This window comes from Scyliorhinus canicula, chromosome 27 (assembly GCF_902713615.1).
Source record: "Scyliorhinus canicula chromosome 27, sScyCan1.1, whole genome shotgun sequence".
NCBI classification, from domain to species: Eukaryota; Metazoa; Chordata; class Chondrichthyes; order Carcharhiniformes; family Scyliorhinidae; genus Scyliorhinus; species Scyliorhinus canicula.
Window position 1 is genome coordinate 7,983,802 of NC_052172.1, and position 27,253 is coordinate 8,011,054.

The 27,253-nt window shown below is 50.2% G+C and overlaps 1 protein-coding gene across 3 annotated transcripts; it reads left to right on the forward strand.

Annotated features, from left to right (window-relative positions):
* The first annotated feature begins 1,648 nt into the window (after positions 1-1,648).
* LOC119958021 lies at positions 1,649-27,024 on the forward strand. 3 transcript variants are annotated; one of them, XM_038786285.1, is made up of 5 exons: positions 1,649-2,072; positions 21,346-21,492; positions 23,883-24,018; positions 25,170-25,492; positions 26,399-27,024. In XM_038786285.1, exons 2-5 carry the CDS (start codon positions 21,354-21,356, stop codon positions 26,494-26,496), a joined length of 696 nt encoding a protein of 231 aa, XP_038642213.1. In that variant the 5' UTR covers positions 1,649-2,072; positions 21,346-21,353; the 3' UTR covers positions 26,497-27,024. The 3 variants fall into 3 exon arrangements, with proteins under 3 accessions (XP_038642213.1, XP_038642211.1, XP_038642212.1); XM_038786283.1 differs by having other exon boundaries at positions 1,993-2,149; XM_038786284.1 differs by lacking the exon at positions 1,649-2,072 and adding an exon at positions 18,668-18,744.
* Positions 27,025-27,253: the final 229 nt, after the last annotated feature.

Consider the following 27,253-nt stretch of genomic DNA (forward strand, 5'->3'; position numbering starts at 1 on the left):
GTAGGGGGCAATGTGATTGCTGCATGTATCGATCTGCGAAGCACCTTGTAGCCGGATAGTACTCGATCGTAGGACACCCTTAATGCTAATGAAATGAAAGTCTCCGTTGTCTCTGAGGATCACAGGCTGCTCTCCCCTTTTGAGAGAGGGGGCTGCCTGGCAGTGATCTAACCTGAGGGCCGCCACCCCTCAGGCCAGGGGCTGGGTTGAGAAGGCGGGATGGCCTCCGTGGATAGCCTTCGGAGGATTCAGGAGTCCGGGGGGAGGAGGAGAGAGGCCGATGTATTGGCTCCCTGATAGCCCGGAGATGGATCTTGTTGTGCTGGCTGTGACACTATGTAGAATGTAGAGGGGCTATGTAGAACATAGAACATAGAACAGTACAGCACAGAACAGGCCCTTCGGCCCTCAATGTTGTGCCGAGCCATGATCACCCTACTCAAACCCACGAATCCACCCTATACCCGTAACCGAACAACCCCACCCCCCCTTAACCTTACTTTTATTAGGACACTACGGGCAATTTAGCATGGCCAATCCACCTAACCCGCACATCTTTGGACTGTGGGAGGAAACCGGAGCACCCGGAGGAAACCCACGCACACAGGGGGAGGACGTGCAGACTCCACACAGACAGTGACCCAGCCGGGAATCGAACCTGGGACCCTGGAGCTGTGAAGCATTTATGCTAACCACCATGCTACCCTGCTGCCCCAAGGAGGGCATGTTTTAGCACACTGGGCTAAATCGCTGGCTTTGAAAGCAGACCAAGGCAGGCCAGCAGCACGGTTCAATTCCCGTACCAGCCTCCCCGAACAGGCGCCGGAATGTGGCGGCTAGGGGCTTTTCACAGTAACTTCATTTGAAGCCCACTTGTGACAATAAGCGATTTTCATTTCATTTTTCATTTCAATGTCTAGAATACAAAGTGTTAATGTAATATCATAATTAACCACTAGATGGAGCCGGATGCAGAACTATATAAAGCACTGACTCTCAGGGTTCTGGGAGAGGGATGGCGAGAGTGCAGAGGAGAGGTCTAGAGGTACAGTGAAAGATAGAGTATAGAGTGTTAGTAGAGTGTAGATTACTAGATTATTGCTTGCTATAGGAGTAAGTGGTCGAGCTTTAATAAGTAGTGTAATAATTTGTATTGAACTTCTGTGGTCTTTGTGAGCACTGCAACATCCATCCGGATAAGAATCAGAAAGAACACCACACTGGCGCGACTCGGAGCCCCCGAAGGTGGTGTTGTGAGTGTGTGATCTGGGACAATTCCTGCGGTTGGAAAAGGCCTAGTTCGCCTTGTGGGGGTTCTCGGAGGAAGGGGTTCACCCGGAGGTGGAAACCGTTCATTGAGGGGCCAACAGGGGGTGGGGGAGGGAAGGGGCTGCGGGAGGGGGGTAAGGGTGAAAAATTAGGAAGGCGGGGTGTGTTGGTATCGGGGTGATTGGGGGCATGTGGTTTTTTTTTGGTTCACCTTGTTGTTTGGTCTTCCGATATTCTCATGTGTAAAATGCTTTGAATAAAAATATTTTTTTTTAAGAATGGATATCTTCGGCCAGGGATGGGAATCGAACCCTCGCTGTTGACGTCACTTCGCATCACAAACCAGCTGATCAGCCAACTGAGCCAGACCGACCCCTTAAAGTCAGTCGCGGTTTGGCCGGCGATGCTATCTGACAGGCAGCGCAACTCTGTTAAACTGTGAGTTATATTTGGCAGGTGCTTTGTTACGTGCGCTCGAACATTGTGCAAAGCTGACGCCCGCTGCCAACGGATTGATGATGTCTGGGTTATTTTTCTTTAGAACTGCAGATAGCGTTGAATTCCTACCTGCAGCTGTGGTTTCCTTTGCTTCCTCACAGCAGATTAAATCTGCTTCGAACCCGTCGAGCAAAACAATATTTCCTCTCGCAAATCTACCTGAAGTTTGAGGAGAGGGGGTTTGGGAGGGGGGGGGGGGCGGGGTTTGTTTGATACCATCTTGGAATCGATTGGCACGGGATCATTCAACGCAATGGAAAAACCATCTGATGTTTTGTCTGAGGTTTGATGACAACATGCCTGAGGTAATCGCCACACGTGTAATGGCATTTCAGCATCCGGTACGAGATGCGTTCACTCATGCGAGCGCTGAGGTTTGGAAGTTAGTATGTCTTTGTTCATTTACGTGGAGGTGGGCGTCGCTGGCTGGGCTGGCATTTGTTCCCACCCCCGATTGTCCCGTGAGAAGGTGGTGGGTGTGCCGCCTTCTTGAGCTGCTTCGGTCCACGTGGTGTAGGTGCACCCGCAGCGCTGTTAGGGAGGGAGTGCTACGATCTTTGACCCAGCGACAGTGGAGGAATGGCCGATATATTTCCAAGTCAGGGTGGCGAATGGCTTCCAGCGGTGCTTCCAGGTGTCGATGTTCCCCATGCGTCTGCTGCCCTTGTCCTTCTAGATGGTAGCGGCCGTGGGTTTGGAAGGTGCTGTCGAAGGGGCCTCGGTCCCTGGGCGAGGTCTCCCAATTTGCTCTGGTTCTGGACGGGCGACCCCCAAATTGTTATGTGCCCCGATGAAGAAGGGTGAGCCTGCTCCCCATCTTTATGCAACCCCCTCGGTGGATCACATAGTCGAATCACATTTGGCTTGTTTGTGAGGGGCAGATGGTGAAACTTTGCAGCCATTAAGTTGGGTGATTCCAATCATGCTTTGGCAGTCGTGCAGTTACAGCAGCAGCAGCACAGCACAGAACAGGCCCTTCGGCCCTCAATGTTGTGCCGAGCCATGCTCACCCTACTCAAACCCACGTATCCACCCTATACCCGTAACCCAACAACCCCCCCCCCCCTTTAACCTTACTTTTATTAGGACACTACGGGCAATTTAGCATGGCCAATCCACCTAACCCGCACATCTTTGGACTGTGGGAGGAAACCGGAGCACCCGGAGGAAACCCACGCACACAGGGGGAGGACGTGCAGACTCCGCACAGACAGTGACCCAGCCGGGAATCGAACCTGGGACCCTGGATCTGTGAAGCATTTATGCTAACCACCATGCTACCCTGCTGCCCCAAGTTGATTTGGAGATTCTTGATTCTGCACGTTAGGTGATAGGAAGTGTCCCGTTTCCTTTTCAACTATGGCTTTGTAGACTTGCTTTAAGCAGTCAGAGAGTGAGCAAGACTCTTTTTTAACCTGCCGAGTGAATGCTCTTCAACTGTGGCTTGCACTGTACACACTTGCACAGTAGAACTAACCCAGCACACATAGACCAGGGTTGCAGTTTGTTTTTAACCCCCCTTTCTTCTGTATTCCTGGAAGGGGGTGTGGCATGCAGGAGGTGGTCTCTGCCGAGATGGTAATCGTCTTCCATTAGCCCCACAGGAGATTACAGTTCAGCTTTTGCATTGCATCTCTCCCTTTGAAGTGTCTGTCTGAAAAAGGGTGAGGCATTCTGTTGTCTCATATAATCCACATCGGAATTACACCAAATGGTTACTTTATATTCTCAGTAAATTTTTATTTGAATGTCCTTTTTTAAAAATTAAAAATAGAATATATCCGTACATATGTTGGGGCTATGATCCATCGCCATTATATTGGTGAATTCCTGAAGTGCATCTTGTAGATGGTACACACACTGCGGCTACTATTAATCTTTGGCAGAGGGAACGAATGCTTGTGGATGGGCTGCTGTAAGGGTCCTTCCTGTTGATTTCTTTATTTTTGCCGTTATCATTATTGATCCATGGATGCTTAATGGACATGTGTCTTTAAGTCGAACAGCAGGGGAAATGAGGAATTTAAAAGTTACAAAAGCGAACACTCTGCTAGCTACGAGCAACAGATCTCGGACACTTCGGCACCCGAGAGATGGGGCGGGACTCGGTTCGATTGGTTGGCTGGCGGCCAATGAATTGGCCAAAGGGCTGTATTGTCCACAGAGGGGAGGAGGGATCACCTATATGACGCAGGGCACCAGGTTTAAAGCGGGCTGTCAGCGGCATGCACAGCTGGATGGCTGCCTTGCTGGCTGCCGTAATGGTGTTGCGTATCCGTCCACCCCGACCCCACCTCCTGGCCAGCTCCCCCACTATTGCCCCCAGCCCTGGCAGAAGCCCCCCGGCCAGCGGCATGGCTGTCGGAGGAGTACGGCGGCTCTGGGCACTGTCCGTACTCTCTCAGCAGCCACCACGCCAGGCTCATGATTGGTGAGAGCACATGTGGACCGCACCGTCAGGAACTTGGCCCATCGGAGATGGAGAATCACGGGTGAGCCCACTAATGGTATGCGAATAGTGTTTCACCAGCACGCGCGGTGCGTCGAATTGACGCCTTTTTTTAGGAGGCGGAGCATTGCGATTCGGTGTCAAACGGCACCCGCTGCAATTTCAAAAATGGCCCGATTTCGGAGTCGGCGAATAGAGAATCCCACCCCTTTTCTTTTACTTATAATTTTTGTCTATAGCCCTCTCGTCCCCTCTGTGTTTGTCTGTCTTGTCTATATGTGTGTGTGTGTGTGTGTGTGTGTAGAGGGTGGGCAAATTAAATTGCGACGCTGGGTCAAGTGGGGTTGGAAATGACCGCACACTAGTTCAGGGACTCATAACACGCGCCCATCAAGCGAGCTGCTTTGGCTTGGATGGTGTCAAGCTTCTTGAGTGTTGTTGGACTCACCCAGGCAAATGGGGAGTATTCCATCACACCCCTGATTTGTAGATGGGGGACAGGCTTTGGGGGGGGTCAGGAGGTGAGTTACTCACCAGAGGATTCCCAGCCTCTGACCTGCTCTTCTATATTTATACAGCTGGTTCATATTCGGGTCAATGGCAACCCTCAGGATGTTGATTGTGGGGGATTCCGTGATGTTAATGCCATTGAATGTCATGGGGCGAAGGTTAGATTCTCTCTTGTTGGAGATGGTCATTGCCTGGCACTCGTGTGGCGTGAATGTAACTAAATGAATCTGTAAGATCTGGACAGGTTGGGCGAGTGGGCAAACCAATGGCACATGCAGTATAATTTGGATAAGTGTGAGGTTATTCATTTTGGAAGCAAATACAGGAAGGCAGATTACTACCCGAGTGGTTGTAAATTGGGAGAGGGGAGTGTGCTGTGGGACCTGGGTGTCCTTGTGCACCATTCGCTGAAGGTCAGCATGCAGGTGCAGCAGGCGGTACAGAAGGCGAATGGTATGTTGGCCTTATTATGAGAGGTTTTGAGTATAGAAGCAGGGATGTGTTGCTGCAATTATACAGGGCCTTGGTGAGGCCACACTTGGAATACTGTGTGCAGTTTTGGTCTCCTTCTCTGAGGAAGGATGTTCTTGCTCTCGAGGGAGTGCAGCGAAGGTTTACCAGACTGATTCCAGGGTTGGCGGGACTGTCATATGAGGAGAGATTGACTAGGTTGGGATTGTTCTCGCTGGAGTTCAGAAGAATGAGGGGGGAATCTCATAGAGGCTTATAAAATGCCAACAGGACTAGACAGGGTAGATGCAGGGAAGATGTTACCAATGATAGGTGTGTCCAGAACCAGGGGTCACAGCCTGAGGATTCAGGGTAAACCATTTTGGACAGAAATAAGGAGACAGTTCTTCACACAAAGAGTGGTGAGCCTGTGGAATTCATTACCACAGGAAGTAGTTGATGCTAAAACATTGCATATATTCAAGAGGCGGCTGGATATAGCACCTGGGGAGAATGGGATCAAAGGCTATGGGGGGAAAGCAGGATTAGGCTATTGAGTTGGATGATCAGCCATGATCGTGATGAATGGTGGAGCAGGCTCCAAGGGCCAAAAGGCCTCCTCCTGCTCCTATCTTTTATGTATCTATATAATTGTGGATTGGGTTATTGTTACATAATTAACATCCTTGCAATGGCTTTGTCGTTACTGGTTATTAGATCATAGAATTTACAGTGCAGAAGGAGGCCATTCGGCCCATCGAGTCGGCACCGGCTCTTGGAAAGAGCACCCTACCCAAGGTCCACACCTCCACCCGATCCCCATAACCCAGTAATCCCACCCAACACTAAGGGCAATTTTGGACACTAAGGGCAATTTAGCATGGCCAATCCACCTAACCTGCACATCTTTGGACTGTGGGAGGAAACCGGAGCACCCGGAGGAAACCCACGCACACACGGGGAGGATGTGCAGACTCCGCACAGACAGTGACCCAAGCCGGAATCGAACCTGGGACCCTGGAGCTGTGAAGCGATTGTGCGATCCACAATGCTACCGTGCTGCCCTAGATAAAGATATATCTCTGTGGTAGTTTAGAATTCTGTTGAAGGGTGGCACGGCGGCGCAGTGGTTAGCTCTGCTGCCTCACGCCACCGAGGACCCGGGTTCGATCCCGGCCCTGGGTCACTGTCTGTGTGGAATTTGCACATTCTCCCCGTGCTTGCGTGTGTTTCACCCCCCGGTGCCCAAAGATGTGCTGGGTAGGGGGACTGGCCACGCTAAATTGCCCCTCAATTGGAAAATGTTTATTTATCAAAGATGCAAAGCGATCAGATCAACAGACTTTAAAACGGCAACCCAGGAATCTGAGATTACAGACTTTCGATCCAAGGGATAATTAAATCCAACATACGTTGCAGATTCCGGGACCAGAATTCTCCGGCCGTTGGGGATCTCCTTTCCTGCCGACAGCCCATTCCCGTTTTCCGGCGGCGTGGGGTGACTTCAATGGGAAATGCCACTGGAACGCAGCGGGAGATGAGAATCCCGCCACCTGGAGAACGGCGCGCCGCCGGGAAACGGGAGGATTCAGAGAATCCCGCCCGTGATTTGCTATGGGTGGGAGAGGCGCGTTCGAAGACGGCGCTGTTGAAAGAGATAAAAATGGCTGTACAAATGTCATTTGTACAGCTCTGGGCGGTGCTGCTGACCGCCAGCCAAACAGGATTCTACGGCGGGCGATCAGGGAGGCACAGGCAAGGGCGTCCGCCCTCCTCCCCAGGAATAGATCTGGCTGGTCTGAAACCCCGAAGACCTCCACTATCGGGCATGGCTCCACCCTCACCCCCACCACTTTGGTGGGGGAACGGACAGAGAAGAATTGGAGAAGGGTAGATGCGATATCTGAGTGATTGGCGATGACCAGATTTGAACAACAAATGATTTATTAGAGTGACTATGACTATAAACAGTGTTTGGGTGTGTGGCCGACTTCTGCAACTCCAGGGTCGATTTTGCCCTGGAAAGCCCCGTGCTCAGTCCCGGGATGCCCACACTAATTGGCCAGACGGGTCACATGACCCTCCGAAACCCCGCCTCTTCAAAGGCCGTGCTACCATATCCCTCCCCACTTAAGTCCCATACTACAACGTATCATAAAAGTTAAACTATTTACAAGGCGACGTCAACGTTTTAACACCATTTATTGTTCAGTCAGTCTATCTGGGGACTTCCTCTTCCTCTGGGAGTGGAGTAGCTCATCAGACTGTGACGCAGCAGTCGAGGTCGTCTCGATTGGATTCTCAGAAACCGGACTTCCTTCGTGGAACAGTGCTTGGCCCTTCCTCAGGCAGACCCGCCCTTTCAGTTCCTTAACTAACAGTCACATTGCTGTCACGTACAATTGGAGAGGACTGCCCACCCACCCCCCCGTTTCTCAAAGTGACTCCCGTCTCCTCAAATGGTCCACGTGCTTTTTTTTGTGGAGGGGGGTGGTATTTGGTCCTGTGCCTCCAGCCCACACGATACTGGCCGGCCCAACACCTGGTGCACTACCAAAGTCTTTGACCAACACTGGATCGTCTACTTCGAATGTCCCCCTCGCCCTCTCGGTGCATCGTGATTCCGAACATTTCGCCTTGACTCCACCCTTCCCGCCAAATTTAGAAACACAAAGTCCAACCCGGTTGTCAACTGGCGTCTCATCATTAACTCAGCAAGAATCGGCAAAGAGGCCCGGCCAACCACGCCCACATGTTCTGGTCTTGCCCCAGACTTGTGGAGTACTGGACAGCCTTCTTCGAGGCTATGTCCAAAGTGGTGGGAGTGAGGGTGGAGCCATGCCCGATAGTGGAGGTCTTCGGGGTTTCAGACCAGCCAGATCTATTCCTGGGGAGGAGGGCGGACGCCTTTGCCTTTGCCTCCCTGATCGCCCGCCGTAGAATCCTGTTTGGCTGGCAGTCAGCAGCACCGCCCAGAGCTGCAGACTGGCTGGCCGACCTCTCGGAATCTCTCCAAATGGAGAAAATCAAATTTGCCATCCGAGGGTCAGACGACGGCTTCCACAGAACGTGGGAGCCATTCATGCAACTGTTCCGGGACCTGTTTGTGGCCAACGTACAAGAGGAAGAATAGTCGGGTGGCCAAGAATCAGGGGAAAATGGACGGGAATCGGGGGAAGGTAGCCGAGGGGGGGGGGGGGGGGGGGGGCTACGGGTTTGTTATGGGGGTTTGATGGCAAGCTAAGGCCCAAAACCAAACTGTAAATAAATGCCTATAAACATGTGCCTTGGCCATATTGGGGAATGTAAAATATATATGCCGGCTGAAGGGGGCGGCCACTGTTGTTATTATGAAGATGCTTACCTGTAAATATACATGTCAGTTTTTGCGTTTTTTTTTTCTCTAATAATTTGTAATTTGTTGGATATAAAATATGAAAACTCAATAAAAAACATTTATAAAAAAAAAACTCAGCAAGAATCACTCCAGTGGTCGCGTGTGGAATGGTTGTGTAAGCAATGAGGAAACCTGGCGATTTTTTTCGTGGCTGTCTTAAAGGTCCGCCCAGCACGTCCATTCGAGGAGGCGTGACGAGGTGCGGTACGTATGTTTTGAATCCCAATTGCCGCCATGCAGTGTTGGAACTCAGCACTGGTGAATGCCGTCCCGTTGTCTGAAGCTAGCACTTCAGGTAAGCAATAGAGGGCAAAGCAGTAACGTAACTTCCCCACTGCGGCAGAGGGAGCTGTGGAGTTCATCCCGTAACATCTCACCACTTTGAACATTGCCAGGCCGACCTGGCCATTCCCAAGGGTGCATTGGGGCTGCAGTTGGTACTGGACGCACTGTTTTACCATTCCTTCGATATCTGTGTCCATCCCCAGGCCACTAACCATAACCACGAGCAAACATCTTCCTCTTTCGACATTCCAGGGTGGCCGCTGTGAAATTAATCAAGTAATGGCTTTTTTCCAGGTATGGGATGACCACTCACTCCCCACAGGAGGAGACCATCCTCGCAGCTAAGTTCACCCTTCCTTGTTTGATAAGGTTCAACTGTTCTGACGTCTTGTCATGGCGCCAACCATGTAGTCATATGCTTGACTTTGGACCGTATCGGGTCTCTCTGGGTCCAGCACTTCATCCGTTGGGCAGATACAAGGGATGTATCAAGAATGTTTAAGGCTAAGCCGATTTCCTGAGGCACTGATGAGGGTGGCGTACTCTCTGGGAACGGAAGACGGCTTAAGGCGTCTGGGCCGGCGATCTGCACCCCTGGGCAGTGTTGGAAAGTGCATTCAACATCGAGGGCCAAAGGGTCTGTGCTGTACTGTTCTATGTTCTATTCATAAGCAACCAATAACAAAGCCCAACACTGCATCATCGCGCCTGCAATTGGTGGGGATTGCTTCGTCTTCCTTGAAAAGCTCAAGTAAAGGATGATGATCGATGATGACAGCGACATGCCTCCCAGAAGCGTACTGGTGAAATTTTCTGAGACCAAAGGTGATGGTTGGATTTCCCTTCTCGATGTGCGAATAGCCTCTCTCTGCATCAGCCAGAGTCCATGAAACATAGCCAATGGGTCTTTCTGTCCCATCATTCATTGCATATGACAAAACAGCGCCAACCCGTAGATTCCCTAAAGTGCCGAAGGAGGCCATTCGGCCCATCCAGTCTCTACCAGCCCTTGGAAAGAGCACTTAAGCCCACGCCACCGCCCTATCTCCGTAGCCCATTAACCCCACCTAACCTTTCGGACACTAAGGGACAGTGCAGCACGGTCAATCCACCTAGCCTGCACACCTTTGGACTGAGAGAGGAAACCGGAGCACCACGGAGGAAGCCCACACTGACATGGGAAGAAAGTGCAAACTCCACACAGTCACCCGAGGCCGGAATTGAACCCAGGTCCCCTGGAGCTGTGAGGCTGCGGTGCTAACCACTGTGCCACCCTCCATATGGAAAAGTGTCGCAAGGGACTATTTTTCTTTCGAAGGATCAACGGGGACTAATAAACAAGTGGATTGAAGGGCTTGTTTCCTTCCGCGGTGTTTTCCAATATAATTTCTAGTGTTGTTTTAACAATGAATGCACTGGTGCTAGCATAGATGATGAGTTGTGAATGAACCGCCCATAGCAATTTACCATTCCGAGACTTTTGTTTGCGCTCTGATGTGTTCCTTGGACAGCTGCAGAAGGACGTGGACAGGCGAGGGGAGTGGGCAAAGAAGTGGCAGATGGAATACAATGTGGAAATGTGTGAGGTTCTGCATCTTGGAAGCAAGATTAGGGTCATAGGCTATTTTCTAAATGGGGAAAAGGCTTAGGAAATCAGAAACACAAAGGGACTTGGGAGTCCTTGTTCAAGATTCTCTTAAGGTTAACGTGCAGGTTCAGTCAGCAGCAGTTAGGAAGGCAAATGTAATGTTAATATTCATGTCGAGAGGGCTAGAATACAACAGAGATGCACTTCTGAGGCTGTATAAGGCTCTGGTCAGACCCCATTTGGAGAATTGTGAGCAGTTTTGGGCCCCGTATCTAAGGAAGGATGTGCTGGCCTTGGAAAGGGTCCAGAGGAGATTCACAAGAATGATTCCAAGAATGGAGAGCTTGTCACATGAGGAGAGTTTGAGGACTCTGGGGCTGTACTCGTTGGAGTTTAGAAGGATGAGGGAGGATCCTTTTGAAACTTACAGCATACTGAGAGGCCTGGATAGAGTGGCTGTGGAGAGGATGTTCCCACTAGTAGGAAAAACTAGAACCCAAGGCCATAGTCACAGGCTGAAGGGGTGATCCTTTAAAACGGAGATGAGGAGGAATTTCTTCAGCCAGAGGGGGGGTGAATCTGTGGAACTCTTTGCCGCAGAAGGCTGTGGAGGCCAAATCACTGAGTGTCTTTAAGACAGAGATAGATACATTCTTGATTAATAAGGGGGTCAGGGGTTATGGGGAGAAGGCAGGAGAATGGGAATGAGAACAATATCAGCCATGATTGAATGGCAGAGTAGACTCAATGGGCGAATGGCCTAATGCTGCTCCTCTGTCTTATGGTCTTATATTCTATAACCTTTCACTGTACCTCGGTACACGTGGCAATAAATCAAATCAAATAAGCCACCGCTTTTGCTTGAAAGGTGTATTTCTCTCTCTTTAGCCGCACACACAGTGTTCTGGAATCTTTTTAAAACTTCCTCCAGTTTGGATAAATGCTCCTCTTCTGTGGCTCCCGTTACCAACATGTTGTCTAAGTAAATTACTACTTTTGGTAAATCTTACAGCAGGCTCTCCATTGTGCGTTGGAAAATGGCACAAGCCGACAACACCCCAAATGGTAATCGCCTGTGAACTGATATCGCCCCTTGTGCATTTTAATGCTGTCAAATTCTCTGGAAGCATCATCTCGTTCCAGTTGCTGGTATGCAGGCTCTTGTCTAACTTGCTATATGTTCGACGCCTCCCCCCAGCCAACTTCGCAGACAGGTTCTCTATTTTGGGGACGGGGTACCTGTCTAATTTCACCACCTGGTTTACCGTCAACTCGTAATCTCCGCAGATGTGAATGGACTTGTCAGGTTTGACTACAGGTACAATGGGTGCTGCCCATTCTGAAAATTGTACAGGCTTTATCATGCCCGAATCCTCTAATCGCCTCAATGTGGTCTCCACTTTTTCAAGCAATGAGTAAAGCATAGATCTAGCCCTAGGGAACCTCGGTATAGCTTCAGGATCTTCATGAATCTTGACTTTTAACCCTCTGATGTTATCCAATTCCTCTTGGAATACCTCTTGGTGTTTACTTCGGACTTCATGCAGGCTTCCTTCACCTTTCTTAAACATTTCCAGCCAGTTTAGCTTGATCTCTTGGAGCCAATCATGCCCCAGCAAACCTGTCCGCTAGCTTGAAAATACGATTAAGGGTAGCTAGACAGTTTGCTGCCTGCAACTCATAGGGGTCGTCATTGTCCGTACGATCTTGATAGCCTCACCGGTGTATGTGGCCAGCCAGGCTGCAGGGTTCTTTAATCTTAGGAGTTGAACCCTTCCCTGTAGGTATGGGTACATTTGTTGTCCAGTTACCATGATGGCGGCTCCCACGTCTATCTCCATCGCGAATGAAGGACCATTGGCCATCAACAGTATTGTAATTGGGGCTACTCTGTCCAGCTTTATATTTTTCAACCTAAAGATGTTTGGTCCGTTTCCTGAGTTCGCTCTCATGCTGTGCATTGGGGTCAGATTGCTGACTGTTCTTTCACTGGGCAAGCCCTGCTTATTCCTGCACTTGGGCCTAACATGCCCTTTTCAACCACAGGCTTCTCCCTCACACTACTCCTGGGCTGCTATCTGAATCTTTTATATCTCTGCATTCTCTCGCTTGCTTCATTTCTCTGCTCGTAAGCCTTGCGCCCTCAATCGTGGCACCGCTGCCACTAACAGCATCGTTCCAGACCTGGTGGACTTCACCGCCCTGCGCACTTCGAAGCTCTAGAATGTCTTTTTCTGTGTTTTCCATAGCAACCTACAGTGTCTTCTTCAGGGCTATCGCGGACTCTGCCTGTTGTTTCTTCTGTATCGCAGTGTTAATCACCACGCACACTAGACGGTCTCTTAACATATCATTAAGGGCAGGTCCATATTCATGGTCTTTTTCTCTATTTGCCTGAATCTGACCACAAAGGCTGTTATCACTTACCCATGGGCTCCTGTGGTTGAATTGAGTTTAAATCTTTGTTTAATTATCGAGGGCTTCGGACGGTAATGCCCCTTCACAAGATGTACTAACTCTGCGAAAGTCTTTGTATCAGGGCCGGTTGGAGATGACAAACTCCTGATTAAATTATCATTTTGGGTTCCACAGGATGCAAGTGGTATAGAACATACAGTGCAGAAGGAGGCCATTCAGCCCATCGCGTCTGCACCGACCCACTTAAGCCCTCACTTCCACCCTATCCCAGTCACCCAATAACCCCTCCTAACCTTTTTGGACACTCAGGGCAATTTTTTCATGGCCAACCCACCTAATTTTTTCTCTTGTTCCCCTCCCATTTCACTTGCCTGGGAAAAGTACTGAAGAAGTGTATCATATTGAAACCGATCTTCGAAGTTAAACGGCTCTAATTTGCCACAAAGTGGCATTTTGTTGACTCATTGGCTGTCGACTGGCCTGGCTTGAGGTATTTGAACACGAGGTCTGTTTCCTCTTTTGGCAATTCCAAGGCGCATCCGATAATAAGGGGCTGGTTTAGCTCACTCGGCTAAATCGCTGGCTTTTAAAGCAGACCAAGCAGGCCAGCAGCACGGTTCGATTCCTGTACCAGCCTCCCCGGACAGGCGCCGGAATGTGGCGACTGGGGGCTTTTCACAGTAACTTCATTGAAGCCTACTCGTGACAATAAGCGATTTTCATTTTTCATTTTAATCCTCTTCGCCAATGTGATATCTGAGTGATTGGCCACCACCAGATTTGAACAACAATAAACTATTTATTAGAATACCTACGACTATATACATGGTGCTGGGATGTGCTACAGCTCCCTGCAATTTCCCTTTGAAATTATGGATCGACTCCGTTTCCACTGCACACATGGACAGCGAGGTTCCAGGTTATTACCACTCGCAGTGTGTATGGAAAGAAAGTTCCTCCTCACATCCCTCTTACCCAGGACCTCAAATCTCTGTCCTACCAGCTCATAGGAACACCTTTTCTCTGCCTATCTTATCTAAAGCCATAATCCTGATCTCCCCTCAATCTACTTTGCTGTAAGAAGAAGCACCCCAGCTTCTCCAACTCTAACCTTACGACGAAAGGTCTCCTGAACTATTCTGCTCCGTATCGACTCGAGGACCCCGCACATCCTTCCGAAAGTGCGGTGACCAGAATTTGGACAATGGGGCCTCATAAAGTGTCAGCAGAACCTCCCGGCTATTGTTCTCAACGCTTCTATTAATGAAACCCAAAATCGCATACACTTTGCTCATCACTCTGTCAATATATCAAAGGGGCGGCACGGTGGTTAGCTCTGCTGCCTCACAGCGCCAGGGTACCAGGTTCGGTTCCCCGCTAGGTCACTATCTGTGTGGAGTCTGCACCTTCCCCCCGTGTCTGCGTGGGTTTCCTCCGGGTGCTCCGGTTTCCTCCCACAGTCCAAAGACTGGCCATGCTAAATTGCCCCTAAGTGTCCAGAGATTTGCAGCTTAGGTGGGGTTACAGGCTAGGGTGGGGGAGTTCGCCTAATCAGGATATTCTTTCAGAGGGTCGGTGGAGATTTGATGGACTGAATGGCCTCTTTCTGCACTTTCGGAATTCTATTCCCAACCAAGTCATTCCATGGGGCGGGATTCTCCCCCCCCCCCCCCCCCCCCCCCCCCCCCCCCCTCCCCCCCCCCCCCCCCCCCCCCCCAGCCGCGTGTCTGTCGGCGGGGCCCCGCTCACTGATGGCGGGATTCACTATTCCCCCGCTTGTCAATGGGAGTTCCCATTGGGGCCACCCCGCGCCACCGGGAAACGGGGGTGCGCTGTCAGCAGGGAAAAGGTCATCGCAATGGCCAGAGAATTCCAGACTCCATGGGCGGGATTCTCTGATCCTGAGGCTGAGTGTTGACGCCATCGTAAACGCCGTGGCGTTTCTCGACGGCGTCAACACGGCCTCAGGAGCAGCGATTCTGACCCCTACTGGGGGCCAGCACGGCACTGCAGCGACCCAGGTGGGCACCATGGGTCTGCGCATGCGCAGTGGGACCGGCTCGTTTGCGCGCACGCGCAGTGGTTCCTTTCTCCACGGCGGCCCCGACGCAACATGGTGTAGGGCTACAGGGGCCGGCGCGGAACAAAAGAAGCCGCCAGCCCGAGAGGCCGGCCCGCCAATCGGTAGGCCCCGATCGCGGGCCAGGCCACAGCGAAGGGCCCCCCCCCCCGGGGTCAGGCCCCCCCCCCCCCTCCCCCGGTGTCAGATGCCCCTCTCCCCCACAACTAGGCCGCCCCCGGATGAATCCACGCCGAGGTCCTGCCGGGTAAGAGCAGGTGTGAAAGGCGCCGGCGCGACTCTGCTTTTTTTGCGTGGCCGCTCGCCCCATCCCGGGCGGAGAATCGCCGGGGGGTGGCCACGTAGGCCCCGGGGTGAGAGAATCCCGCCCCATGTCTTCTCCCATTGTGGGAATCTCGCTCCGGGAAGACGGAGTATTCTGCAATCAGTCAACCTCCCCTCAGAAGGAACAAACCAGTTGACTTCTGATTGTGGACTCATGTAAAACCCAACTTGTATTTTTATTGTGGTCGTGCAGTGAACCCTCATCCTTTTTCCTTCTCCCCATTTATCGTGTATGTAAAAGGGATGGATGTTGTGAAACCCCTCCTGTGTGTGTGTGTGTGTATAACAATTGGGGAATATCACTGCCCACAATCTTCTAGTCCAATGACAGGCAACCTGGGCGAGCGAATGGGCTGCATGAGTGGCCTTCCTCCATCTCAGTAGGATTGAAATCAGGTTTGTTCATCAACCGTGACCCCCCCCCATGGATAAGATTAAACCCATTTAGTACACGCTGAATATTTCGTGATGAGTTACAGAAAATGCTCAATTGTTTATATATTCGTAGAACCGTCATCAACTTCAAATGGTAGAAACAAAATAAATATTTAAACTTTGGAGACAGAGGGAGCGCACGGCTCTCACAGTCAATGTTGTGAGCAATCAGCACGCACCTCACTTCACTCGCCCCTCGCTTCACTCGCCCCTCACTTCACTCACCCTCGCTTCACTCGCCTTCGCTTTACGTGTGAATCACTTCAGCCATACTGGCAGGAAAAAAAAACCTAAACGGACAGGAATCAGCGGAATGTGGCGACTCCCCGCGCATGGGCAACGGTCAACAAAATATATCGTGGGGGCCGCACTTGGAAGCAAGATGGGCCGCACGTGGCCCCCTCGGCACTGACTTCCCTATTCCATCAGCCTCAATTTTGTTGAGCAAAATGTGGCACCTTGTCACACATTTTCTTTAAATCCATAAAGGAAACATCCATTGCATTCCCTTCACCAACCTTTATGGAGCTTCTGGTCACAAACATTCAACCTAATCATTGGGGGACTGTTAGGAGGACTGGAAGATTATTCAGAAAAGGATGGAATGAAGAGACTTAAGACCATAAGACGTAGGAACAGAATTAGGCCACTCGGCTCATTAAGTCTGCTCCGCCATTCAATGAGATCAAGACTGATCTGATAATCCTCAACCCCACTTTCCCGCCTTAGCCCCGTAACCCTCGACTCCCTTACTGATTAAAAATCTGTCTCTCTCAGCCTCGAACATACTTAACGACCCAGCCCTCTACAGCTCTCTGAGGTAAAGAATTCCACAGATTCACTCCCCTCTGAGAGAAGAAATTCCTCCTCATCTCTGTCTGAAATGGGGCGACCCCCTCACTCTGAGATTCTGCCCTCTGGTCCCAGACTCTCCCACAAGGGGAAACAACCTCTCAGCATCGACCCTGCCAAACCCCCTGAGAATCCGATATGTCCCAATAAGGTCGCCTCTCATTCTTCTAAACTAGAGCAGTCGACAACTACAGTTCGGTGGGTTCAATCTCGGTGAAGGAAACACTTTTAGAAATGCCAATCTGGTATAACATTAACAGCCACTTGGCCGAGTATTGAAGGCAAATCATGTTCAACTAAACTAATAGCAAAATACTGCGGATGCTGAAGATCTGAAATAAAAACGGGTGGCAGACTTTTAGGGCCCCATCGCAGCAGATGCGGCAAGCCATGCAAAACTCCAAAGACTTTGGCGGGAAGGGAAGAGGGTAGGGAAAGTTCCACCCAGAAAGTACCGAGAAAACTCAGCTGCATCTGCGGAGACAGAAACAGAGTTAACGTTTCGAGTCCAATGTGATTCTCCTTCAGAGCATTTCCCAGCACGCACTGATTATTATTTTGTGTTAAACTAACTTGATTGGAGTTTTTTGGTCGAGGTAAACAGTCGATGAGGGTAATGTGGTTGATGTGATGTATATGGGCCTCCACGAAGTGTTTGATACGATGCCACATAACAGGCTGGCTCACAAATATGGTGCCCATGGGATCAAAATGGCTTCAGCAAGGATGTAAAGTTGCTGAGTGACAGGACGTGGGGTAGTGTGGAATGGGTGTTTTATGGGCTGGAGTGAGGTTTACAGTGCTGTTTCCCGGGGGCTTGTACTATGGACACTGCTTTTCTTGATCTACGTTAATGAACTAACCTTGGGTGTGTAACGATGGATAACAATTCTCAAAAAATGTCTAAATGTCACCGGGAAAACCAATGCGAATCCCAACGGCTGTTCCGGTGTGATTCCCATCCCAATTCTCCTGCTCGGTTTTTTTCGGAGCTTGGGGAGATTCCTGCCGGGAAAGAGATATGCAGGACCGAAAGACGCTGGCTAGACCGGCTCCTCAGAAATTGGTGTGCCATATCTAACAGGGGGCCCTGATCTCCAGGCAACCCTACATTCCAACCCCCCCCCCTCGATGACAGAGACACCATCCCCCTACTCGCAGGGAACAGACCACACACCCCCCCCCCAACTCACTGGTGCCAACTCCGCCCCCTCCAAGTGACCGACATCTTGCTACCCTCCGTGTAGCAAGACCCTCCGTGTAGCAAGACCCTCCGTGTAGCAAGACCCTCCGTGTTTTGACTCTTTAACTCTTTGTTACCCGCCAGCCAGCTAACTCTGTGTGTTTAACTCTATAACTTTCAGTTTACCTCTATAATGTGTTACTCTCTAACAAGCTGTCTCGCTCTCTGTTTAATTATATCACTCCCTCCGTGTTTTCACTCTTTAACTCTGTGTTACTCGCCAGCTAACTAACTCTGTGTGCGTTTAAATCTATAACTCTCGGTTTAACTCTATAACATGTTCACGTCATGATGTTGAGATGCTGGCGTTGCCCCCCCATTCGTGGCCATTGCCCCTTTCAGGCTCCACCTCTTGGTTGGCACTGACAGGGTGGCTTCAATTGGAAATCCCATTGACAAGCGGTGAGAATAGAGAATCCCGCCGCCAACAAACGGCACGGTGCCGAGAAACACGCGGATGGGGGGGGGAGGCGGAGAATCTCACCCGCTATCCCATTGGTTGAAGGGTGGAGAACCAGGGAACAGTGGCTGAAGGTGATTAGCAAAGGAATCAGAGAGGACATGAAGGAGAACATTTGGTTACACAAGTATTTAGGGTCTGGAATGTGCTACTCGAAAAGAGGCTGGAGGCGGATTCAATCGAGGTTTTCTGAAGAGAAACAGCCAAGACATCTCGTGGCCCAGGGAAAGGACAGGGGAGTGCGACTAGCTAAGTTGCCTTTGCAGAGAGCCAGCATGGGGCATGACGGGCCGAACTGCCTCCTTCTGGGCTGTCACCATTCTGTGATAGTATTATTAGATTCAGCCTCTCAGAACCACATCCTCCTTCCTCTTTCCACCTCGTCCTCCATGACGTCTGTAGTTTCCGTATCGCTGCTCGTTTAAAAGGCCCTGGTCCTTGGTATTTCCCAGCCGTCTGGGTCGATCACAGCACAGCACAGTGCAGGTTAGTGGCAGACAGGTACTGAGAGTGAGATTCGGGCAGCAAATAGGACTGGAACTGATCTGTGGGTAACTGTAGTAATTCTCTTTTTGTTGCACTCCGCAATTATCAATAGCTCTGTGCTACACTTGTCGCTAACCCTGTAACTCTCCAGCTGTCTAACTCTCTCAGTGTTTAACTCCATAACTCCCTGAGTGTTTTAACTCTTTAACCCTCTGTGTTACTCGCCAGCCAGCTAACTCTGTGCGTTTAACTCTATAACTTTCAGTTTACTTCTACAATGTGTTACTCTCTAACTAGCTGGCTCTCTTTCTGTTTAATTATATCACTCCCTATGTGTTGTGACTCTTTAACTCTGTGTTACTCGCCAGCTAGCTAACTCTGTGTGCGTTTAAATCTATAACTCTCTGTTTAACTCAATAACATGTTCAAGTCATGATGTGGAGATGCCGGCGTTGGACTTGGGTGGGCACAGTAAGAAGTCTGACAACACCAGGTTGAAGTCCAATAGGTTTGTTTCAAATCACGAGCTTTCAGAGCGTAGCTCCTTCATCATCTGCTGAAGGAGCTGTGCTCTGAAAGCTAGTGATTCGAAACATACCTGTTGGACTTCAACCTGGTGTTGTCAAGACTTCTCACTGTGCTCAAGTAAAGGAAAAGTCGCCACAGTCCCAGATGATCATAGGCTACTTTCCCCTTTGAGGGGGAAGAGCTGACTAGTGATTGAACCCGAGGATCGAGGTTGAGAAGGCAGGGCCCTTCATGAATTACCTCAGCGGGTACGGGAATCGAACCCTCCTGAACCAGCTGTCCAACCAACTGAGCTAAAGCGAGCTAAACCTGCCCCCAGTTGTTACTCTCTGACTAACTAGCTAGCTTTCTCTCTTTCTCTTTAATTCTATAACTATGTTACTCGCTAACTAGCTGTATTTACCTATAAGTCTGTGTTTAACTTGACAACGGAGTACTCTCTAACTAGCTAACTTTGCCTTACGTTTATCTCTAAGTAGAGGTTAAACCTCTCTCTATTATCTTGTCTGCCACTGTGTATTCTCTGACAGAATACGGGGAGAGTTTCACTGTGTGTAGAAAACCGAGGCAGTCAGTGTGTGTCTCCCGGGATCGAAACCCTCTCCCCCCGCCCTTTAAAACCCATCTCGCCAACCTGATTTCCATCCCACGGCATTAGCAGATCGACAGAGGAATCAGTTTATGCTCAGAGATGGAGTGAAAGAAACTGGGGCGGGGGAAAGAGGGGGAAATTAAGGGAGGGTAAATAAAGAAGGGTAAATCAAGGGGCGGAAGATAGGGGGGGGGCGTAAACAAAGGATAGGAAGAGAGCCACCCCAAAACTATCTGTGGCAATGCCGCAGAGTGTCTACCAGGGAGGGAAGAGCAGGGACCAGTGAGCATCTGAATACTCAGAGGCAGTAGAACTTCGCTGAAGGTTGAGGGCAGTACTTTGCCACAGACCACACAGGACTTGGGGCCCTCTCTGCAGCACAGGATTAGGGCCTTGCCAGCCTGCAAATGTGCTCATGTTCCTCCTCCCCAACCCCAGCATAGGGGTTGAATGACGATGCCGTTATGCCAGGAGTCCTGTCAAGTGATGTAAGAGGGCGGGTCACAAGGTCCAAATATCTCCGCACTTGAGATACCAGCCAACCAGCCCAATTAGTGACATTATTTCCCTCCTTCAATACAACTACCCCATTTGTCCTTCACGTTGCAGGCAGGAGTGAGACTCAAACTGCATTGATTTTCTCTTAACATAAGTAGATGTTTTGAATTAAGTTTTGAAAATAGATGGTGGTTTATTTTCCCAATCCCTCAATTTCTGTGATCAGATTTCACTAAATAATCCACAGCAAAAGCGAGTTAGGATTAACTCAGGTTGGTTTATTTTCCACATTCAAATCCCGCAAAAGGATCTTCCCATATCCCTTTTTCCCGCCTTTGTTCCATATCTCACAACCTCTCCTTTCTCCTAATATCCCACAGTCCCAGATCCCTCAAACCTGACTTTGTCCCATATCCTTCAATCCCACTTTCTCCTTGTGTGCCACAATCCCGCTTTCATTCCATATCCCTCAATCCCACCTCCATTCCATATCCCTCAATCCCACCTTCATTCCATATCCCTCAATCCAACTTTCTCATCAAAACCCACAATCCCGCTTTCATTCCATATCCCTCAATCCCGCTTTCATTCCATATCCCTCAATCCCACCTCCATTCCATATCCCTCAATCCCACCTCCATTCCATATCCCTCAATCCCACCTTCATTCCATATCCCTCAATCGCACCTTCATGCCATATCTCTCAATCCCTTATCCTCATATCCCATATTCCCGGCCTTCATCCCGTATCCCTCAATCCCAACCCTTCTCCCCTGAACTCCTTCTCTTGAGAAACATATCCATTTATCACAATCAGCATATCTCCTTCCATATTCTTTCCTGGGAATTTATTCCGAACTCAATCCTTCTCTCTTTGCAGAGACTTCCTCTGCATTCCCTTCCTGCTCTGAGCGACATGATGTCCAAGTTGCGAACAACTGTAAAAGAGCTGTGTTTTTAATGAAGTGTCAATTGTTTTTCAGGGTGCTGGATGTGGTGTTTTACAGCCAACTGTGACCACATGTTGCCCAGGAACATGAGGAGCTCTATATCGACTCTGTCCAGTGCATTGTCACTTCTATTACTGATCGAGCATGGGTCTGGACAACATGCGCCTGGACAACAATCAGGTACGGTATCATTATTCCAGTGTCACTACCTCACTCTGCACGTGTTGCCATGTCATTCGCCCATGTGTATTCACAGTTCGGCATCCATAGAATGGTGGGGGGTGGGCGACCAGAACCTCCAGACCCCACCCAATCTCAGAACGAACAATCTCTGGTTATGCACCCCTTCGGAACCATGTGGAATGAAGGTGGGATTGAGGGATATGGACTGAAGGTGGGATTGAGGGATATGAAATGAAGGTGGGATTGAGGGATATGGATTGAAGGTGGGATTGAGGGATATGGAATGAAGTTAGGATTGAGGGATATGGAATGAAGGTGAGATTGAGGGAAACGAAATGAAGGTGGGATTGAGGGATATGGAATGAAGTTGGGATTGAGGGATATGGACTGAAGGTGGGATTGAGGGATATGGACTGAAGGTGGGATTGAGGGATATGGAATGAAGGTGGGATTGTGGGATATGAGGAGAAAGTGCAGTTAAGGGATATGGAATGAAGTTGTGATCGAGGGATATGGAATGAAGGTGGGATTGAGGGATGTGGAATGAAGGTGTGATCGAGGGATATGAGGAGAAAGTGCGGTTGAGGGATACGGAATGAAGTTGGGATTGAGGGATATGCGCCGTCAAAACCACCGGGTCCAAGGCCTCACCCAGCCAGCTCTGCCCGCACCCCCCCCTCATGGCTCTGCCCACCCCAGACCCATCCACACCATCACATCATCCAATGTCAGATACCTGCCCCTGGAGCCGTCAAGGATCGCTCCCGGATCTCTCCAATCGCGAATTCCTGCCATCTTTGATGGCAGTGATTTACTCAGTATCCGTCGTTGATGTGCCGGTAAAAATAAATTCAGCCGCGCCCCATTTTCCAGTTCTGGGTCCAGAGCCTCGTAGATATCGGCGCTTCGAGAACATATCCAGTTATTTCTTCAATGCAATGAGGGTTCCTGCCTCCAACACCATGTCAGGCAGTGACGTCCAGATCCCCATCAGCCTCTGAGAGTAAAGAATTGTCAGCTGCCTCGTGATCTTTCTGCCAATTACTTTAAATCGACGTTATCTGGTTCTTGACATCTCCAATGAAAAGTCACCCTTCCTATCCAAGCCGGTTTAGCTCAGGCGGCTGGATTGTGAGCGAGTTCGATTGTGGTACCGGCTGGGGTTATTCGCGAAGGTCCCCCGAAGGTCCCACCTTCTCAACCCTGCCCCTCGACTGAGGTGTGCTGACCCTCGGGTTAAATCACCACCAGTCAGCTCTCCCCCCCACCCCACCGCACCACCTCAAGGGGGAAAAGAACCTAATGGTCATCTGGGGCTATGGCGACTTTTAGCGAGGCCCTTCATAATTTTATTGGGCCCCGTATCTAAGGAAAGATGGGCAGGCCTTGGAGGGAGTGCGGAGGAGGTTGGCAAGAATGAAGGACTTGTCATACGGGAAGTGGTCATATGGGGAGTGGTTGAGGACTCTGGGAGTTTAGAAGGACGAGGGCGGGGATGTTCTTGAAACTTACAGAATACTGAGAGGCCTGGATGGAGTGGACGTGGAGAGGATGTTTCTGCGAGTAGGAAAAACTAGAATCCCAGGACACAGCCTCAGACTGAGGGGCGAACACCTCCCCCCCCCCCCCCAACACACACACACAGACACACACACACACACACAGGCAGACACACACACATACACACACACACAGAAATCTTTCTGTATCCTCTTTATATATTTATAAAACAGCTTTGGGTTTTCCTTGCTTTTATTTGTCAATATTATTCCCGCCCGCCCTTTGTTTTCCTGTTTTATTTTTAAGTTCAACAATGCTTGTTGTTTTTAAAACTACTCTAGGCTTCCTGCAGCATTGAGCACTTGGTATCTGACATAAACATCCCCTTGTTTGACTTACTCCACCCTGTACGCTCTGGAAGCAGGGCTGGAGATTTGACCCACCCTTTCTCTTTGTGAGAATCGGCTCTGAACCCTCTCCGCGGCATCTCCGCCTTCGATGCCTCCCAAGTGTTTCTGACACCGCTTTACCTTCAAGCAGCGGTTTCCAGCCCACTTATGTCAAATTATATTTCGCTGTGGTAAAATCAGCTTTTCCTGAATTAGGAATTTTCACCTGCGTACCTTCCATCTGCCCAGCTTCATCCCCCAAACCTCCAAAACTCTTGTTGGGTTGGCTGTATGCTGACTGGGAACATGCTCCTGAATATGTTTCAAGAATTGTGCTCCCTTTTGTATTGGGACTATCCCAGGTAATTTAAGGCTGTTGAAATCTCCCACGTGGTAAGGGCCTGGTAGCTTCAGTGACTAAGCCGGACTTTGCGACTTTCAGCTGCGGCAGAAATGCAGGCAGCAAACACTAATCCAGCATTAACGTTCTTGTTTCAGGTGCGGAGTCCCATGGCCACGCAGAGATTCATTCCCTACCCCTGGTTGCGGCCCTGGCCATGTGCTTGGCAGGGATCCTCTTCCTGCTGATGCTGTGTGTCCTCTTCACACCCCAGGTGATCGTGCAATGCTGCGGGTGAGTCCAGGAAAGCGGTAGTCTGCTGACCGGTGGGGGTGGAGGTGGGGGGGGGGGGGGGGGGGGGGGGGGTGGGGGGGGGTGGTGGTGGTGGTGGTGGGGGTGGTGGTGTTAGACAGCCGAGAGGGCCGGGTAGATTCACTAAGTTGCAGCTGTTGTCCTTGGATGAATTGGGGTTGTGAGGCGATTAATAAAGGTGTTCAATAGCATTAGTGTTCGAGACTGGTAGATAGGGAAGTACCGTTTGTCATTGGGGGAAGGGTTGAGAGCTCGTGGACACCAGTTTATCAGAGGGTGCCACGGTGATTAGCACTACTGCCTCGCCGCGCCAGGGACCCGGGTTCAATTCTGGCCTTAGGTGACTGAGTCTGTGTGGAGTTTGCACTTTCTCTCCCATGTCTGTGCGTTCCGGTTTCCTCCCCCAGTCCATGTCAAGTAATGGGTTAAGAGACATTGCAATTAGTTGTCTCATTTATGTTAAGTGTTCAATGATTGTCTCATTTATGTTAAGTGTTCAATGATTGACACTGATATGTAAAGGGGCCTCAGGTGGACTCTGGTGCTTGTGATGATCTGTAGAGTACTGTGCAGAGTGAGTTTGAACCATTAAAGGCGTGTTGGTGGAAAAGGAGCTGAACTCTTGCCTCTTCATACCACAGCATCTAGTACATTTTACAGTCCAAAGATGTGGTTAGGTGGGGCTATGGAGAATAGGGCGAGGGAGTGGGCCTCGGTTAGGGTGCTCCTTCAGGGGGTCGGAGCAGCCCCAATGGGCTGCATGGCCCCCTTCTGCACTGTCGGAATTCTATGATAGGAAAATGAACCAGCGGCAACATAGGGGAAGGTGGCAGCATAGTCACCGGACTAGTAATCCATAGACCCAGGGTAATGCTCAGGGGACTCCGGTTCGAATCCCATTACTGCAGGCGGTGAAATTTGAATTTGATAAAGTAAGAAGGGGGTGTGTCAGGAAGCAGGGGAGTGCGATGAGGTAAATCGTTCTTGCAGAGCTAGTATGAACACACCAGGCCGAATGGCCTCCACCTGTGCTGTAGCCAAACTGTGATTCTATTATATGACAGCAGCTCTGAGAAATGGGGGTTAGAGCTCGAGGCCAGTGATATGCTTTCTGACGGCCCATGTCATTCCAGGTACAGGAGGAAGGGAGAGGATCGGACAGCCCAGCCAGGGTCTCTTCCAACCTACGAGGAAGCCGTTTTTGGAGATCACGCAAAATTCTGCTCCGCCTCCAAGGTTGACTCAGTGTTTCTATCTGAATCGTATGCATTGCAGTGTGGCCCTCAGACAGTGCCCTGCCCGACGCTGCAGGGGGCTCCTTTTTATCAAGGCCATTTTGGCCCATCTTCCCAAAGGGACATGGCGTTGCTTGGCATAGTTCTCTCTGGTGAAGCCAAGGATAAAGAACCTCCAATCTACCAGGACATCTACCCCACACGGACAGGTGACGACCCAGGTAAGGAATTGGAGCAGGACTGAATTGTTCAGTCGAAACTGGTTTGTGCTGATGTTTACTCAGAAGTGTGATCTTGAAAAGTTTAACATAATTTCTATGCGTTCCAATTCTCTTCCATTGGCGAGGAACCCTCATGCTTTGTTTGATTACATTTTTAAATCTATTAACCTTTATTTCACAGTAACTTCATTGAAGCCTACTCGTGACAATAAGCGATTTTCATTTCATTTCATTTTTTCATTTGGGGCAGCACGGTAGCATGGTGGCTAGCATAAATGCTTCACAGCTCCAGGGTCCCAGGTTCGACTCCCGGCTGGGTCACTGTCTGTGCGGAGTCTGCACATCCTCCCCGTGTGTGCGTGGGTTTCCTCCGGGTGCTCCGGTTTCCTCCCACAGTCCAAAGATGTGCGGGTTAGGTGGATTGGCCAGGCTAAATTGCCCGTAGTATCCTAAAAAGTAAGGTTAAGGGGGGGTTGTTGGGTTACGGGTATAGGGTGGATACGTGGGTTTGAGTAGGGTGATCATTGCTCGGCACAACATCGAGGGCCGAAGGGCCTGTTCTGACCTGTACTGTTAAAAATAAAAAAAATAAAAAACATTTCTACTTTCAGAATGTATATCTATATGTGGGGGTGAGAGGGTGAGAGGGATACCAAGTGTTGAGGGTTTTGGCTAAGTGTGGACCAATACAGGCTTGGGAGGGCCAAAGGGCCTGTTCCTGGCCTGCATTGTTCTTTGACACGGGCAGAATGTGCAAACTCGACAAGGGCAGTGACCCAGGGCCGGGATCGAACCTCGGTGCCACTGCGCCACCTTGCTCGCCATCAATTGTTTTTGCCCGACACCGAGTTACTCTGTTGCCACCTGATGCAGCTCCTGCTAATATTTATTCTTTTTCTTCTGCAGCTCCTCCCCGCCTGGAGCTCCGATGTTGCCTAGACTCTGTTTCGTGCAGCAATCCTGAGGCCCACTGTCCTGTTCTACCGAAGAATGAATCAACATAAACTTGCCCTCGGATTGGAAACAAAAATCGGCCTCCACGATGTTACCGATTGTATTGAGATGAGGCAGTTCGAGAACGTGCCACAGAAGCTGCTTCGAAACCTTCATTCATGGGATGTGGGCATCGCTGACTAGGCCCGTCAGCTCGTGCCCAGCGCCAGCTTGAAAAGAGGGTGGCGAGCTGCCCTCTTGCCCTGCTGCAGTCCCATCTATAGGCAGATGCTTAGCACATTCAGGGTTTTTTTTACCCAGCAGCAATGAAGGAACAGCAAAATAGCTTCAAGACAGCATGGCGTGCCACTCGGGAGGAAAGCCTGGGACGTGGCGGTGTTCCCAAGCGTCTGCTGCCCACATCCGTCTAGCGGATAAGAGGTCAAGGATTCGAAAGGTGCTACGGGAGCAGAGAGGAACCAACAGCAGCTCAAGCAAAGGATGGACACTGGCACTTCCAGCTGACCTGTTTATTAAAGAGGTCATAATGACATTTTAACGTCAGTAAATTTAACGGCAGTAAAAAAAATGTTTGCTGATCTCTGCCAACTGTTTAAAATTCTGGTTACACACCAATTCTTTATAGTCCCCATAGAAATTCTCATCAGCAATGGGCAGCACAGTAGCACAGTGGTCAGTAACGTTGCTTCACAGCGCCAGGGTCCCGGGTCCGATTCCCGGCTGGGTCACTGTCTGTGCGGCGTCTGCACGTTCTCCCCGTGTCTGCGTGGGTTTCCTCCGGGGGCTCCGGTTTCCTCCCACAAGTTC

What these genes read in the sequence shown, in the direction of transcription:
- LOC119958021 (XM_038786283.1), top strand. Translation starts at nt 2,116, where the DNA reads ATGCGTTCACTCATGCGAGCGCTGAGGTTTGGAA. An exon ending in GTGATCGTGCAATGCTGCGG is followed by an intron (nt 24,019 to 25,169) that starts GTGAGTCCAGGA and finishes ATGTCATTCCAG; the next exon opens with GTACAGGAGGAAGGGAGAGG. An exon ending in ACGGACAGGTGACGACCCAG is followed by an intron (nt 25,493 to 26,398) that starts GTAAGGAATTGG and finishes TTTCTTCTGCAG; the next exon opens with CTCCTCCCCGCCTGGAGCTC.